Source organism: Oryza brachyantha, chromosome 2 (assembly GCF_000231095.2).
Source record: "Oryza brachyantha chromosome 2, ObraRS2, whole genome shotgun sequence".
Classification (NCBI taxonomy): domain Eukaryota; kingdom Viridiplantae; phylum Streptophyta; class Magnoliopsida; order Poales; family Poaceae; genus Oryza; species Oryza brachyantha.
This window is the reverse complement of record NC_023164.2, coordinates 25,313,442-25,329,335: the sequence shown is the minus strand read 5'-3', so window position 1 is coordinate 25,329,335 and position 15,894 is coordinate 25,313,442. Positions and strand designations below refer to the sequence as shown.

At 39.6% G+C, this 15,894-nt stretch overlaps 2 protein-coding genes across 3 annotated transcripts; one reads left to right on the top strand and one right to left on the bottom strand.

Moving 5' to 3' along the window:
* Window positions 1–2,705: 2,705 nt before the first annotated feature.
* Window positions 2,706–5,501, top strand: LOC102713602 (ethylene-responsive transcription factor 1). Its single transcript, XM_006647952.2, has 3 exons — window positions 2,706–3,125; window positions 4,177–5,043; window positions 5,119–5,501. The coding sequence occupies exons 1-2, from the start codon at window positions 2,849–2,851 to the stop codon at window positions 4,992–4,994; spliced, it is 1,095 nt and encodes a 364-aa protein (XP_006648015.1). The 5' UTR covers window positions 2,706–2,848; the 3' UTR covers window positions 4,995–5,043; window positions 5,119–5,501.
* A 1,384-nt stretch (window positions 5,502–6,885) lies between these two features.
* On the bottom strand, window positions 6,886–14,959 carry LOC102713329 (phosphoinositide phosphatase SAC2-like). Of its 2 annotated transcripts, XM_015833296.2 has the most exons (16): window positions 14,435–14,947; window positions 13,071–13,275; window positions 12,823–12,988; window positions 12,176–12,398; window positions 11,713–11,789; window positions 11,450–11,631; window positions 11,277–11,374; window positions 11,034–11,161; window positions 10,829–10,957; window positions 10,313–10,721; window positions 9,650–9,771; window positions 9,429–9,530; window positions 8,470–8,682; window positions 8,195–8,326; window positions 7,712–7,787; window positions 6,886–7,541 (listed from the first exon to the last, which is right to left on the bottom strand). In XM_015833296.2, exons 1-16 carry the CDS (start codon window positions 14,513–14,515, stop codon window positions 7,455–7,457), a joined length of 2,430 nt encoding a protein of 809 aa, XP_015688782.1. In that variant the 5' UTR covers window positions 14,516–14,947; the 3' UTR covers window positions 6,886–7,454. The 2 variants fall into 2 exon arrangements, with proteins under 2 accessions (XP_015688782.1, XP_006648014.2); XM_006647951.3 differs by lacking the exons at window positions 6,886–7,541; window positions 7,712–7,787 and having other exon boundaries at window positions 8,199–8,288; window positions 14,435–14,959.
* Between the last annotated feature and the right edge of the window lie 935 nt (window positions 14,960–15,894).

Below are 15,894 nucleotides of genomic sequence, written 5' to 3'. Positions count from 1 at the left end.
CGAGGTACCGGTATCTCGATGTATTTTTTGTTATTTTTTTGTTGGACTGTAAAATTGCTCTAAAATAAAGCTATTTTCACATTCAATAACTTCTTCAAATGAAACCATTTCTCGTGTATAGTTTCAAAAATATTTTTATTTACCAGTAATAGTTGTGAACACACGTGCCTCCGCCGGCTTGGCCTGCTTAGCAAGAGAAAACGACCGTGTCCTGCTTGTCGATCAGTCATAGTCATAAGTAATTAGGCGAGAAACTATTGCACCCCCAAAACAATACTATTATAAGAGGTGTAGTAAGTAACAATCAAGTCGCGATTATACGCTTAACATGGATTATTTTATTACCCCCACCTAATTATTCAGAAAAAAGAAAATCTTGGCAAAAGCCAGAGTAGTAACAGCAGAAGCGATCTTTCCAGGAGCAGCTGCTACTTTATACTGGAACAGAATTTTTTTTTTAAAAAAAAAACTGCAGTAAGTTTAACACGTTGTTCATGCGCATCAGCCCATGTCGTCGAAAGGTAGAAGTAAAACACAAGGAAACAGAAGTTGAGCCAGATAGGGTGATTAGTATATATAATTAGCTTTTTATCACGCTTACATTTGGTTATAACAGATTTATTACTGGACTCACATGTCATAAACATATAAAGACACGTATCGTATCAATGACAGGATCCAATACGAAGACATATATCATATACATCGAGTCATAAGTATCTTATGATCCGATTTTAAAAGCGACCATAAGTTAAATGGCCGTTTTGTCTCGTATCGCTGAGCGGCGAAAGCGACGAGGGAGGGAGAGGCGAAACGTGCGGGGAAATCGCGGCCGGAGAAAAGGCTGGAAAGACCAAGGCAGTAACGCGACAGATAATAAGTACATAACGCAATGAGTATCACGGAAAGGGAGGCGCATGCACGAAGGCAAGTGCTGAAATTCAATCATGCAACTTCCTGGTCGATGGAAAGTATTTTCTTTTTGATAGAAGTAGGCCTCGTCCCGCGGCAAAGGTAGAAAAAACGGACGGGGAATATACTGATATATTATGATATGATTAATTAATTTAACTATAAAAATTTTAAAAATAGAAATTTATCAATTGATTAATATATAATAATAATTATATATATATGTCTAGATTCATTAGTATCCACATGAACCTAAACAAGAAACGACGAATACTAACTCCGTTTCACAAAATAAGTCATTTTAGCATTGCCATAAATACTGATATATTGATATATATATAATTATTATACATTGATTAATAAATAAATTTAGGTATGGATAAAAGACGCGGTATGAACCAGAAGGAGTGATTGTTTATAATAATTTTTCTATAGATTTATTTTTAAAGATTTATTTTTAAGAAACATATTGTTTAAAGTTTTGAGAAGTGGCTGCAAAAAACAAGATAACACGTATTAGAAAGAAGAGGCAAATAAGACAACCGTAGTGTTATTTTCTTTTTTTAGCTACGCATATAGAATTTAATTCTTTTAATGGCTTTCACCGTTGTATTATACCAGTTTACTTAAACAGTTAAATTAGTAAATTCAATCCCGACTAATCCGGCGTCGTTTCTGGAGAGATGCTATCGACTGTTTCATCCGGCATAGATCAAGCAAGAGAGAGAAAAAAACTTGGGAGATATTTTTGAGGGATCTCGGGTGGTTGAGACTTGGAGGATACCAGGTAGAGCACTCCAGTTCATCAACTGGTCACCTATAAAAAAAAATGCACCAGTTGCTGCTAATTTTCAAGTGCATGTACCACGACTTGTTCCAGGGCGGAACACTGGAACAGTGTCGTGTAGTGGACCACATTGTGAGGGTTGTTGGCGATTAATTTGCGGTTAACCCTTGTAAGATATAAAGTTTTTTTTTCTAAAAACGTTAAGGCACTCAGGCTCAGTGCTGCATATGAGACAATTTTGCACTCAATTTAGTTAGCAAACCTTGGAGTTGATCTTATGTGAATACAGAGTCATAAAAAATATCATCCTAAATGTTTTTTTATAAATGACTAACCGTGAATAATATTTGGAGCTATTATTGCTCGCATTAGTTTATTCATAATTACGCTTATTAGGCCAGTCACAATGCATAGTTTCTTGGTATATTTATCAAGACTGTAAACTAGGTAATCGAGTTAGATGAGTTTCATAAGGATAAAACTCATTTCTCGTCAGTCTCAATGCATAGTTATCAAGACTGTAAACTAGGTAACCGAGTTAGATGAGTTTCATAAGGATAAAACTCATTCCTCGTCTCATGAAATTTCCTCATTTAATGACACTGTCAAGTCAATAATTTTACTGACGTGTATCCTATTTAATGTACATGACACCCATATAAAATATAAAATATGTATTGAGAGTGATACTCATTCTCACTTTTTTTAGTAGCAATAAATGCTACCCTACTTTGGCAGCCTGACGATGCATTCAATAATCCACCCAAAAAATGTTCAAGGGTAAATTCACAAAATACCCATCTTATAAGGGGGTAAACTATAAATTTTCCAGAGGCAGCAAAAGATCTTTCGCACCTGCCCCGTGCTACCCTACCCGACTACCCGAGTGCCTTCCGCTGCACGCGTCCACTGGCTGCCAGGTGGGCCCCACCACGTGTACCGCGCCTCCACCTCCTCTGTAATATATAAAGCCCGGAGCCCACGCACCCACGCCTCTCTCCAATATTTTGTCGAACCGAGCGGAAAAAAAAAACGAAAAAAGAAAAGAAAAGAAGAGAGAGAGAGAGAGAGATCGCTTACCATTTCTCCCCTCTCCCGCAAGCAATCAGAAGTTGAGAACGCGGCGGAGCTCACCGGCGGCGACGAGCCATGTGCGGCGGCGCCATCCTCACCAGCCTGAAGGGCCATCCGGCCGGGTCGCGCCGGGTGACGGAGGCGCTGCTGTGGCCCGAGAAGAAGAAGCCCCGGTGGGGCGGCGGCGGGAGGCGCCACTTCGGCGGGTTCATGGAGGAGGACGAGGAGGACTTCGAGGCCGACTTCGAGGAGTTCGAGGTGGACTCCGGGGAGTCGGATTTGGAGCTCGGGGTGGAGGACGACGACGATGACGTCATCGAGACCAAGCCCGTGAAGAGGGCCTTGTCCAGAGGTACGGGCGTCGCTCGCAGCGGCTTGATTTGCGTACTCGGTTTGCTCTTTTATGGTTGATTGCGGTAGGAGATCTTCGATCTCCCGTCCGTTTGGGAGATTCTGCGAGTACTGAGGACGCACGGTGGCTGGATTGGTAAGGGGAAATGGATAATTTTAGGTGTTGATGCTGAGAGGTCGGATTCGGGAAAGAAACTCCTGATTAATGAGGGATTCGGGGTGTGACGATGTACTGGGTCTGATTTATGATAAGAGTAGGTATTTTCCCGCCTTGTTATGCTAGGAATATGAAATGATAAGCTTGATATGCTGATTCTGTCTCGCAAGGATTTTAGAGAGCCCATTTCGGCTCTTACATGTTCGATCTGGGTTTTTCCTACATTCTGCAGTACATATGATTAATTTCTGTAATTCTGATCCAACTAGTTGAATTCGCAATAAAAGGGAGCAATTATTTTCCGGTCGCTTTTGAGGTCTCCCCTTTGGGATTGTTAGTTTCTTAGCTAGATGACCCGTGTGCCGCATGATATGGTTGTACGATCGCACGAGGATTCCTGGCTTAATTCAACTATTATTCGAAGTAAAGGATTTTTATTGTGTTGACTGTTTAGTCCTATATGTCTTTGCATATACTCCTGTGTTCTATCTTTCAGTCAATAGCACCAGATCGTTTTGAGGGTCTTTGTTGTTTTCCTTTGCTTAGATCATACTAGTTCATTTTATTCGTGGGAATTGTACCTCTTGAGTAAATTGTCTATATCGGTTGTATCTTAAAGCGTGCAAGTTAACAACAGATCTTTGGTAGAGTTTACCAATTCGTCTTTCATGCTTCTTGTTTAAAGCTAAGAAAATTTTAGATTATTATTTCAGAAACGATGAGGTCCATGGCATGAATGTTGTTTTCCTTTACAGAACCCTGAATTTTTACTTTATGTTTTGACATATGCTTTCACCAAAATTTAAACGTTTATGACCAAAAGAAAAATAACATCAGTAAGAAAAGTTCATCTGTGTATACATTTCATGCCATTGACATTGACCTTCCATTGCAGATAATTTGAGCACCATCACCACTGCTGGATTTGATGGTCCTGCTGCAAGGTCTGCCAAAAGGAAGAGAAAGAACCAATTCAGGGGCATCCGCCAGCGCCCTTGGGGCAAGTGGGCTGCTGAAATCAGAGATCCTCGCAAGGGTGTTCGTGTCTGGCTTGGCACTTTCAACAGTGCTGAAGAAGCTGCAAGAGCTTATGATGCTGAAGCACGCAGGATTCGTGGCAAGAAGGCTAAGGTGAATTTTCCAGAGACTCCAACTACTGCTCAGAAGCGCCGAGCTGGCTCCACCACTGCTAAAGCACCCAAGTCAAAAGTGGAACAGAAGCCTACTGTCAAACCAGCATTCAACAATCTGGTCAACACAAATGCGTTTGTCTACCCATCAACTAACTTCACTTCAAACAAGCCATTTGTTCAGCCTGAGAATATGCTGTTTGTTCCTGCAATGAACTCTGCTGCTCCTATTGAGGATCTTATCATCAACTCTGACCAGGGAAGCAACTCATTTGGCTGCTCAGACTTGGGCTGGGAGAATGATACCAAGACACCAGATATTACATCAATTGCTCCCATTTCCACCATAGCTGAAGTCGATGAATCTGCATTCATTAGGAGCAATACTGACAACTCAGTGGCCCCTCCGATTATGGAGAACAGTACTGTTGATCTGCCTGATTTAGAACCCTACATGAGGTTCCTTTTGGATGATGGTGCAGGTGACTCAATTGATAGCCTTCTCAACCTGGATGGATCACAGGATGTTGCCAGCAATATGGATCTCTGGAGCTTTGATGACATGCCCGTTAGTGATTTCTAATGAGAAATTTGAAGGCTGCTAGTCGGAGCATGCACATAGGGACAAAAAGGTAAGAATTGCCATTGAACTCATCTCTGAATGCGTATGAGATTTACATTGCTCTGATTTTGCTTGTATGTTTCAGGAATAAATACTATTTGAGATTGGGAGGCATCTGTATGGCATCTTGGTAGCATATCATTATGTTTAGCTTAGATGCAAAAGGTTGCATCCTGAAACTCTTTGGTGATTGGACCTGTTGCCTACTCGACTGTCTATGTATGACAGCCGTTATGAGACTCGAGAACTGCTGCTTTTTTTTTCTTCTGGTTCTAGTTTTCTGTCGTGCTACCTGTATATGGCTATGAACGTCGTGAATCCATGGCCAGTATGTCTTAATCTATGTTGTTGACTGCTCCTTCAGTCTTTGCTGTGTTGCGCTATGTTCGTTGGTGACAACTACCTACCATATCGTATTGCTGTACATAATTCATTAGTTGAATCCGAAATTAACTAGTGCATTGATTATTTAGCCCTAGTATATTTGTTATCTCTGGAGATTGCAGCCTTGCAGGGTTGGTTGTTTTTCCTGCCACTGGGGCGTGTGCCATCCCGTGTCAAGGATTTCTGAAATGATGCGTTCTTTATTATCTCTTTACGTGTGAAAAGTCAGCATGAGCACTTTAGCAGGTAAATGCTGTGCCTCGAAAAAAAAGCAGGTATATGTTGTCGCGTTTTCTTCATGAGATATTTTAGTTGAGACCGACTAATTCATAGCGAAGACCCTCCGAGCCTGGTGAAGTGGTGATCTCGTCATGTTTGGTCCTAACTTGATGCCGACATCTATGCGCGTCGTACTGTTGGTTTAGATTTGTCACTGCCGAGTGCTCTTTTTATATGGTTTGCACATGAAGACATGAATATATCAACGTGATGACCGCCTGTGTTCAATCACGAGGCATCAAAAGCCAAACACAGCGGCCGTTTCTGCCTCTGTGGCCAGGCCACTGCGCGGCCCTGAGCAAGACAGTTCAATACTTAGTGCAAAATTTTGGTTGCTACACGTAACGAAGTTTTACAGTGTTGTAGGATACCTGTAATTATCTTCCTTAAGAATGATAAAAATTTTCCTGTCCTGATTACATGTAACTTGTTAAAATTCCAATAGGCCGCAGTTGTATGAAGTATGAACCTTTGGGCAAATTCATAAACTTTTGAGTAAGAGACAGCTCGTGCAAGGATGCATGTTCCTTCAGCTGCACCAACTTTGACTTGCCTCTCTTGAAACTCCTATCTCACCTAACCTGCGTTAGAAAACTGAGGTTGGCATCTAACACTGGGTGCGGTAGGTTAATCTCCTGCCGTTGGGACAGCATCTTAAATTTCTTTGATCTGTTTAGTGGGTGATTCGCTCCTAATACACTTCTCTGCTATTTTGGCCCTCAAACATGTATTACCTTGTACTGGTAGTTGGGAATTTGGTACTTGGATTGCTGAGCATAGAGAATCATTCAGGCACCCTTCCCTCAGATTCTAAAAGAGTTGGATTCAATACGATGAAAGGTACAACCACCACCATACTAAGTACGTAACTAAGTAACTTTTATTATTATTAGTTTATATGCTATTCTGAAACAATGAGTATATAATAATAGGTACATTTCTTTCCAGGAGGACTTGGTTACAACCTTGCATGTATGTAGCCATTATTAACTATTGGAGGATTTTTTTTTTGAGAAATCCTATAAAAAACCAAGCCCTGGGAAACTGAAAATTACAATGAATGTTAATGAGATGGCACACGCATTTGAGACAAGCACGTAGGATAAACAGAGACCCAAGCCACACCGTAGACGATGCTTTGGTCCTATTTGGGGAATTTCTTATTAAATCTTCAGCTATCAAAAGCTTCCCAAATAACACTCAAATTCTGATGATATGCAGTTATAAAATAAATAAAATAAACGAGAAGCTACTATAAGCTAGGAAACCTGTATTTTCTAGATTTTCATCAGCTGTCTTCTCAAGTTCTCATTATCTGTTTCTTAGAATTTTAAACTCTCCAAACAAGGTCTTTGTAGTCCACCCTATGGACCTCACCAACCCAAAACACGTCATATACAAAATAATATTTACACATGAAACGGAATGTTCCCACAAACAGAGTTACAAATTTTGAAAGAAAAAAAATATAATATCCATATAAAGCATATCTACCTCTACTTTCTTTCAAAAAATTAGGGGGGAAAGGCCTATCTATTTGCCCTCCTAGAAGAACATGGGAACAAATAAACTGAATTCTAACCTTTCCTACAAGGATTTTGGGATGGTGTGGACATATATCACAAGGCGAATGCGTGAAGTGCTGTGCCATCTATCTCTTCACTCCTACTCTATTCAAATCCGTCTCATGACCACTTGGAACAGAGAATTTTGGTCTTCCAAGTGGCTGAGGCATACATGACACAGCATCGGGTAATCTTAATACCAAAAAGTATCTCCGTGGTTAACCCACTGAACGAAATGCTCAGGTAAATTCTGAGCATGGACATCGGCACCTTGGTTTTCCTGAAAAGTTTTAAATTTGGCAGTTGGTTAAGTTATTAGCACAATGATAAGGCATATTTGCATAACACTACAGATTCGCGCATTATTAGTCTACAGAATTGGACCTGAACAAATTTCAACAAAATCAAAGAAGATTTAGCAGAATCCAACTGTTGAGAATGTATGCTCACCATGGTTTCAGAATTTAGGCCACCAATAACATTCTCCGCTGAAAGGTTAATATCTGGAGTACTAATTGCAATAGACCTGTTCAAGCACAATACATCAGCATTCAGTGAGGAAAAAATATGTCTCTATTGATATCTTCAAAGCATATCAGTGAACATGCTGGAAGCTCAGAATACACTTGTTAATTGGATTAAAAAGGTACAGCAACATAATCTTTCCATTTTACTTCTCAATACTAAATTGATACCACAGGAATACAGGATACTACATATGTGTGTTTAATTACATGAAAATACCGCAAGATAAAAAGAACTTTAGAAGTTAAATTGATATGGAATTAATCATGGATGGTGAGAATTTACAGGATAATCAACTAGTAATAATTATTCTAAACTTATTCCTACACAAACTGACTGTCACTGTGATGGTATTCTGTCAGTTGAAAACAGATAAAACAATTACAACAGCAATGCAAAAGTAACCACCTTTCATCGCTTGAGTTGCCTGAAGCTGAGAGCCATTCAAGATCCAGAAAGTTTGAATCACCAGAATTAATGCAACAGTCAATTTCAACAATGCCTGGAACATGATGTATCTGAGATAATGTGGGAGTATGCCTGTAGTAAATTTTGAGAGAATGGAGATTTCAAATACTAGTAGTAGAAGTCAATCATTTAAAACATGTTTTTTTAATGATTTTCTGGTAAATTACTTGTATGTGAAGATTGAAAGTCAAAACCATAAACAAATAGAAACCAACCTTAAGTTTGATACCTCACTTTCACAGGTTGATGAAATTTCATTGTCCTGCACAGAATGAGATTCCGATACTGGACACTGTGACCCACATTTAACATCAGGTGAGGCTGCATTCAACGGTTCCTTGTCTTTGTTATAACAACCACTACACCCAGATATGGATGTGTTGCTTTCACAAAGAATGTTGCCATCTGATTTCACTCTTTTCATTGTACTGCGATAAAAGGTCAATGGTAAGAAAAGCCCATACTGCTTTACACAGTGAGGATTATTTTTGTTTCTTCAAATGTAACATGCGAGGAAGCTACAAAAAGTAATAAATGGCTAAAAGGTTAGTTCTGCTCTAGACTTCTAGAGTATAAACGAGAATAAACATGCTGCTTTTTTTCAAAAAAGATTAGAATAGCAGAATGGCGTAATATGCAACTCCTAACTATGTTTTCGCTATTTCATAGCATGATTCATGTACCATGATATTAAACAATCAGGGATGTTTTTACCAAAAGTTATGCATCTCTATCATCAGGAGATTTTAGCCCATACAAGAGCATATTTAGTAGGTAATGCAGTAAGAGTAGCAGTGACATATAATGTAGCACAAATGCCAATCTCAGGTTTTTTGAATGTCATTTAATACAAGTACCTTTTAATTTTAAGACTAAAAAAACAAGAAATTCTGCTTGTCAATGATTTCATATGCACATAGATTTATATTGTAAACCAATTATATGGATATCATACATTGATAAGCATTGAGCATATTATTCCTTACCGGATTGTGTCAGGTAACTAGGACAGTAAATAGGTGAATCATATGTTTCAAAGAATTTTGTGCAGTATTTATGAAAGAATTCCAGGAAATATCAGCAATATTACAACATCATCAACAAACTAGTATGCCTCGAAGATTTAATGATAATGTATTCCATGGTCATAATACAGATATATTCTTAAGCTTACCGTGTGTGATCACCAGAAAGTACACCGATATGATCCACTGAAGGCGACTCTAGCTCCCAGAGTGCAGGTTTTCCTTGCTGTGGTTGGAAGTATCCAAGAAATCTGAAATACACAAAGTACAAACAAAAAAGTCATAAATAAATATAAAGAACAATGAACAATGTCGATATTTTGGTCTGACCAAGTGTTTCTGATTAGTGGACATAGGTTGTAACACTTACAAGTTTATGGCTGATTGTTTGTTAGCATCGATACAAGTATTGCTGTAGTGCCGTTGTAGTGTTCTGAAGAACTCTTGCGATCGAATAAAAAGCTTCAGGTGACCTCTCTTTGCAGAGAATATCTTCAGAAAAGATCACAGTGCAGAAAAATTAGACCAATGTTGAACACAAATAGCTAAAATGAGAAACATAACACCATATGAAATAGAGAAAACAAAAGATGTGATGACAAGAAAAAGTGCAAAGGCACATATATTCTCTGCTTGAAGTTTGGCAATAGGATGTACCTTAATTGTAAAGAGCCTTACTGCAGCTTATCATTTTCCAACTGAAGTTAAGCAGGTTTGTCGATATAAATGTTGGTTTCATTAAAAAATCATGCATGGTAAGTTCTTTTATGTGCATTAAATAATTCATAGTGAGTCTGATAGATAAGAAAAAGGAAACACTTTTGTATGGTCAAATGCTGCTCAAGCTATTAAATCTTGAAATCAAATGCTGTAATCCGCTTCTAGACATCACAAACCACGTCACATATCACTTCCCCTGAAATAACCCAACTAAACCATTGTTCCTAATTCAATCCATAATCACCACACGGAAACACCAACTTTTTGCAATACTTTAATAGTTCTAAGAAAAAAATGTGTTTCCTGTTAATACCTTGTTATGAGCAGCTGAACCGCTGTATTGTACAGCAAGGGTGTCACCCATCCTCTCATAGAAGTGCATCAAATGATGAGCCAAGGGGTCATCTAAACCAAGTTCTGGGGATTCTATAGAACCAAGCGCATGCAACTGATGTCCAAGAGCAGCTAAACCATAGGCATACTGGGCAACATTAGTTCGATCCAAACAGTCTATACAATTCGTCCGTAAGACACCCTTTTGGAATTTTGGTGGTTTTAGTGGTGGCAATTCGTTGTTTTCAGCTTTATCTTCTACAGTTCCATTGCAAGAGGAATCAGAACTGCCAGAGATGTCTTCTTGTGACATGTCACCAACAATTTCCATACAGTCTGTGTTGTCGCTGTTGCTGTTTTCTTCACATAAAAATGGATCAAGACCACTCCTAAAGAAAACAAAATGGAACATAAATAGGAGCACTAAACCATTCTTTACATATAATATAGCAGAAATCAGAACGGGCAAATTAATATTAGGAAAGGAAAAACTTACAATAGAGAAGGCCAATGGTGAGCAATATCAGACCCTGTAGGTGGTGCAAGTTGACAATAGAAGAACTCTGTCAACCTCAGAGCACGAAATGCCACTTTCAAAAGAACATCAAGCACATTTGTTGGTTTTCTGAAACAAAGCTACTTCAGTAATGCACACTATAGAATACTGACAGATGGAAAACGGAAAATAGAATAATCAATACCCTCGAGAGTTTTCATGAAGATCCCAATGCAAGAACCTCAGATGATTCTCCTCTTGTATGCTCTCGTTTATTATCCGTATTGCCCTATCAAATTCACGACGAAGTATTGACTCTCGCCTCTCACGTTTCTTCCCATGTAAACAACAAAAATAATTGTAAGAAAGCATACCAAATTATCATTCATGTACAGGTAGATAGGTCACACGATACACTGCTACTCTGGAATAATAAGGTCAAACTAACCTTAATCAAGTTTAAAATAATGATAGGATCTCCATATCTTCTCCTGAGATTCTCAAAATGGAGCCTGGTAGCTTCATAATTTTCGCCTTTCTGATGCACTGACCAAATAAGATTTATTTATTTGCAGAAGTGAATGGTATAATATGCATCATAGACAGGGTTTAAGAGCTTACGTATAATATCAGGTTTAATATTCATTTTTGATGTCTCCTGTGACCAGAATAATGGGATTGAACCCCTGTTCTGCACAACAGAACTTACTTCTGTAGGCCTAGGCCCAGCTCCATAAACAACTTGCTCGGTCTCAACATCATTTGCTACTCTGCCTCTCTCATTCACTCCTCTCTTCAAATATCTGTTCAGCATCAGATAAACAATGTCACCCTCAAATCCAGCTAAAAAGGAAAATAATTGTGTAATGAGCACATGTACAAACCTGGTTCCAGCAAAATGCCTTGAGCGCCTAGCAATGAGCGTGAACATGATGTCCTTCCCAGATATTGAAAATTTATCCTAATAACACGATATCCACATTTTCAATGATCAAGGCAAAGATTTGTATCTAGCAGATGGGTAACATTAGGTAATTACATAAAATTAGTGAGAAGGAGGTTGTGTCAAGATTAAATTATATATGAACAAAGTGAGAAACATTAAGCAACATCATTCTGTCAGAAAATGAATAAACAAAAAAAGGATGACTGAATTGATTTGGTTCGCATTAGCAAGCAGATATGTAGAAGGCTTCTACCAAGTATTGGTAGGTGTGGAGCTTTTTAAAAAATCCAGTCTCATTTTTTTAATAAATCTTATTGTGGATTAATTCAGTCATTCCTATTAAAAACTTTTATAGATGGATATAATAACAATTTTAACAAACTAATTCCATTGACACATACCTGCTTAAAAAAACCATAGACCAATGCAACAGTCCACAAAGTAGTTCTGAGAAAATTGCGTATCCCTCGAGTGAGAAATTCATTCCACACAAAAGTTGACTCATACACGCTCCATCCTTCCTGTGGATCGCTCAAGTTCTTTTGAAGACTTCTCATTATAGGGTATGAGTAACTGAAAAAGAAGTCCTTCCTGAGATCAAGTGTATTCAGTATCTTCCTGTATCTGCAGTGTTTCATAAACAATCAGCTTGTAATTTAAGAGATACAATATTTAACAGGTAATGAAAAACTGGAAACAGTTTTCCCACAATTTATTATTTGGTTCATAAAGAATAATATTAATATCTGAGTGTTTTTTGTGGGGTCAGGTGTTGAACTGAAGAAATTCCTATGGAAAGTGAACTTTGGAAGTAGTTGATGAAATGGATGTGTTGTGTACTGATTATAAAGTTTTTTTGTGCATAAACACGGAAAAGAAAAAAAACCCAAGATTTGCAGCTGGGAAATTGAGTAAAAACAGTTCTATATAGCAATTGATGTTTTTCTATTTGTATTTGTAACAACTTTAATTTTCTTCCAGCTCAAAAATTTCAAGGTAACATTGAAAATAGTTTCAGTGCATCAATGCCAAAGAGAGTGCAACAGACCTGTTCTCATCCTTGGAATTTAGAAATTTGGATCGCATCTTAGAATTTGCTAGCTCGACCATTGAAGTCTTAGTCACCTGGTATACTGGATGATCAAAGATTTCCCCAATTTTCCTCTGCTCGGTAATAATTAACATGTAAAATGGTCCAACGAACTTTATGAAACCTGGGAAGATACTTCATCGTCAAATGCACTGCCATACAAGTTTCACTGGTTTATAAACAAAGGAGGAGGGAGTACTACTAACCAATTATGCCATAAAATTTTGTAACAAACTTTATACCACCAGTCAACCTGTGCTCTTTATCAAGATTTTTTAACAGTCCACAATATTCACTTTGTGTATACACGGTAGGACACTCGTGTAGGTCAAGGTCTGATGGCTCCAATCTATCAATCTTCAGTAATCTCCAATGTGTTTTGCCAGTGTTAGTTCCAAAAATATAAAACCTCTGCAAGAAAATGCACTTGGTTAAGAATTGTGCCAGAAGCATAAGTTACTGGAGAAGGAAACTAATCATGTCCCTCAGTTTATGTTTTATTTGAGCACCTAAGCTGCAAATATAGTGACCATCAGAGTGATTGTGTATACTGGTGAAATATTTAAAAAGAGATGGTGCGATAAGAATTGTGACCAGAAGCATAAGTTACTGAAGAAGGAAACTAATCATGTCCCTCAGTTTATGTTTTATTTGAGCACCTAAGCTGCAAAGATAGTGACCATCAGAGTGATTGTGTATACTGGTGAAATATTTAAAAAGAGATGGTCAGAATATTTTCACTGAACATCCAGAGCATGAGGCCTCTACACACAAACGTGATTGCCCGTTTTGCTAATACTATGTTTTATCACCAGTTTCATATGCCAACAAACTACCAGAGCTGCTAGGGATCAGATCATCACAAAATTCCAAAAGAAGAAAAGCATGCAGAAACAGTCTGCCCTTCTAAAATGAAAGAGAAAAGGAACTGTAGATTGCTCCATGTATTTGCCTTTCTCTAAAACTGTGTATTTGCCTTCTGGATCAGCAAGGATTCCAATATGCTAGCTCGAAACTCCAAACCAAACTAACCACTAAAAAAGCATCAAGATACAGCAAAGCTCCCCAAAATATCCCATCAAAGCATCATACCCCAAATGTCCCCAAATCCCCTTAAATCCAATTAGCTAACTCTCTCTGTCCATCTCACAAGTCACAACCATTAGAATTTCGAAATATTATTCACAAACAATTTTCAGAAACGACCCTGAACTCAGACCACATGCGGAACAAAGCATGTTGAATTAATCCACGGATGAAGAGATTGAAGGCTACAATCTAACTACAACAGCTATGCCAATAAGCAACAACCGCACAAGTCTACAACATGAATTGGCCACCAAAACAGCTGGCACGAATCGACGATAAATGACACCTCCCGAACGATCCAAACAGATTGAGATTCCCTAGCCAAACAACTCGGAGCAACACCCGAGAACTTCTCGCCTCTTCTCCAATCAAACAATCCGGAGGGTTGAAACCTTCCCCCACCACGCAACACCAACACCAGCATAGCACGGCGAGCGCCGGCGCATTGGGAGCATGCACGCAGGATGCCAGCCAGCCTTACCGACTCGCTCTCGTAGAGCTCGAAGCTCTGCAGGCAGGCGGCCTCCGCCTCCTGCTCCGCCGCAGCCTCAGCTGCATCCATGGACGGCCCCGCGGCCGGATCACCCCGCTCGGACCACCACCCCCCAGGCCCCGCCGCCGCCGACGACACCGGATCACCACCCCTCCGCCGCCGGCCGGAACCCTAAATGCCCGGCCGGAAGCTTGAGGTAGAGCATTCCCCCCGCCCAACCAGCGGCGTAGCCTCCGCGCCGCTACCCCACCGCCGCGGAAATCGCCCCCGCCTGGCCGCGTGGAGCGGCCCCGGTGCTCGAATCGCGAGCCGTGAAGCTTCTCGAAGAGGAATTTTGATCTGGGGAAGCGTGGAGAGGAGGAGGAGGAGGAAGAAGAAGAAGAGAATTCGCGTCGCGGAGGAGGAAGAGGAGAAGAGAAATCCGTGAGTTGGCGGAGGAGGAGATACAGGTTGTTACGGGAAATTCTTGCTATCCGTTTAAATTTAGCTCTAGAAGCCCGTTTCCCTGTTGCGACGGTAACAGGATAAGCACCAGGCAGGCTGATCTGTCTCCGTATCATCTCCGTATTGTACCATGCAGAACAGTGGTTGAATATATATTATGTATATGTAAATGTTTTCCGTGTATTTGTAAATATTTTGTAATAACCAGACACGCAGATATATGATGTTTTGGTATCACATTAAATCGCCAATTCACCACGTGAAGAGAATAGCTCTTCTAATACTTCTATAGCGAAAATCTCAGTGGTGGTCTGGAAAATTAATGATTGATTAATACCAAATAACATGGCTTTCAAACCCTCGCAAAGTTCAAGAAAAAGACATTTTCAACTGTGGGCATTCGCTCAAATCACCGTGTTAGTAACTGGTATATCAACGAAGTTTTATCACATATACGGAGGACCAACTATTATTGCACGGTAAAAGAGCACCTGTCATGGTATAACCGTATAAGAAGACAGTTTAATCACGCACAACATTTACTCCGGCGTACAACACGATTGTTCCACCTGTATCATATCAGACGATCCCGCAAGCGCAACTTCAATAAGGACACCTCCAATGCATGTGCTGAATGAGGTGCTTAACAACATAATTAAGCTATATATTGTTTAGCTTAATTATGTTGTTAAGCAAGTATAGTGCTTAGTTTAATTATGTTGTTAAACACACTATACATCCTGTATTGGAGGTGTCCCAACAAATATATCAATACTATATTTTTTATCCAGGCTCTTCCAACTGTCATGGTAAAAAGCAACAGATTATTAATCACACTGTCAAGGTCTCGATCCGCGACGTCATCCAAGGACAAAAGAAACGCAGCAACTTGCCAAGCCCCAGGAGGCGCTGCTTCCCTGGTTCCATGGTCAGGAGGAGCATCTCGTTGGCGGAATCGCAGCGGCGCTTGTTGGTTTATGCCTGATTCCTCGCTGCGCGCACGT

Excerpts from the sequence above, each read along its gene's own strand:
- LOC102713602 (XM_006647952.2), top strand. The coding sequence starts at position 2,849 with ATGTGCGGCGGCGCCATCCTCACCAGCCTGAAGGGCCATCCGGCCGGG. Across the intron at positions 3,126-4,176 it reads GAAGAGGGCCTTGTCCAGAG|ATAATTTGAGCACCATCACC; the intron begins GTACGGGCGTCG and ends CTTCCATTGCAG.
- LOC102713329 (XM_015833296.2), bottom strand. The coding sequence starts at position 14,515 with ATGGATGCAGCTGAGGCTGCGGCGGAGCAGGAGGCGGAGGCCGCCTGC. Across the intron at positions 8,683-9,428 it reads CTTTCTGGTGATCACACACG|TACAATGAAAAGAGTGAAAT; the intron begins GTAAGCTTAAGA and ends CTTTTATCGCAG. Across the intron at positions 7,788-8,194 it reads GGCAACTCAAGCGATGAAAG|GTCTATTGCAATTAGTACTC; the intron begins GTGGTTACTTTT and ends GTGCTTGAACAG.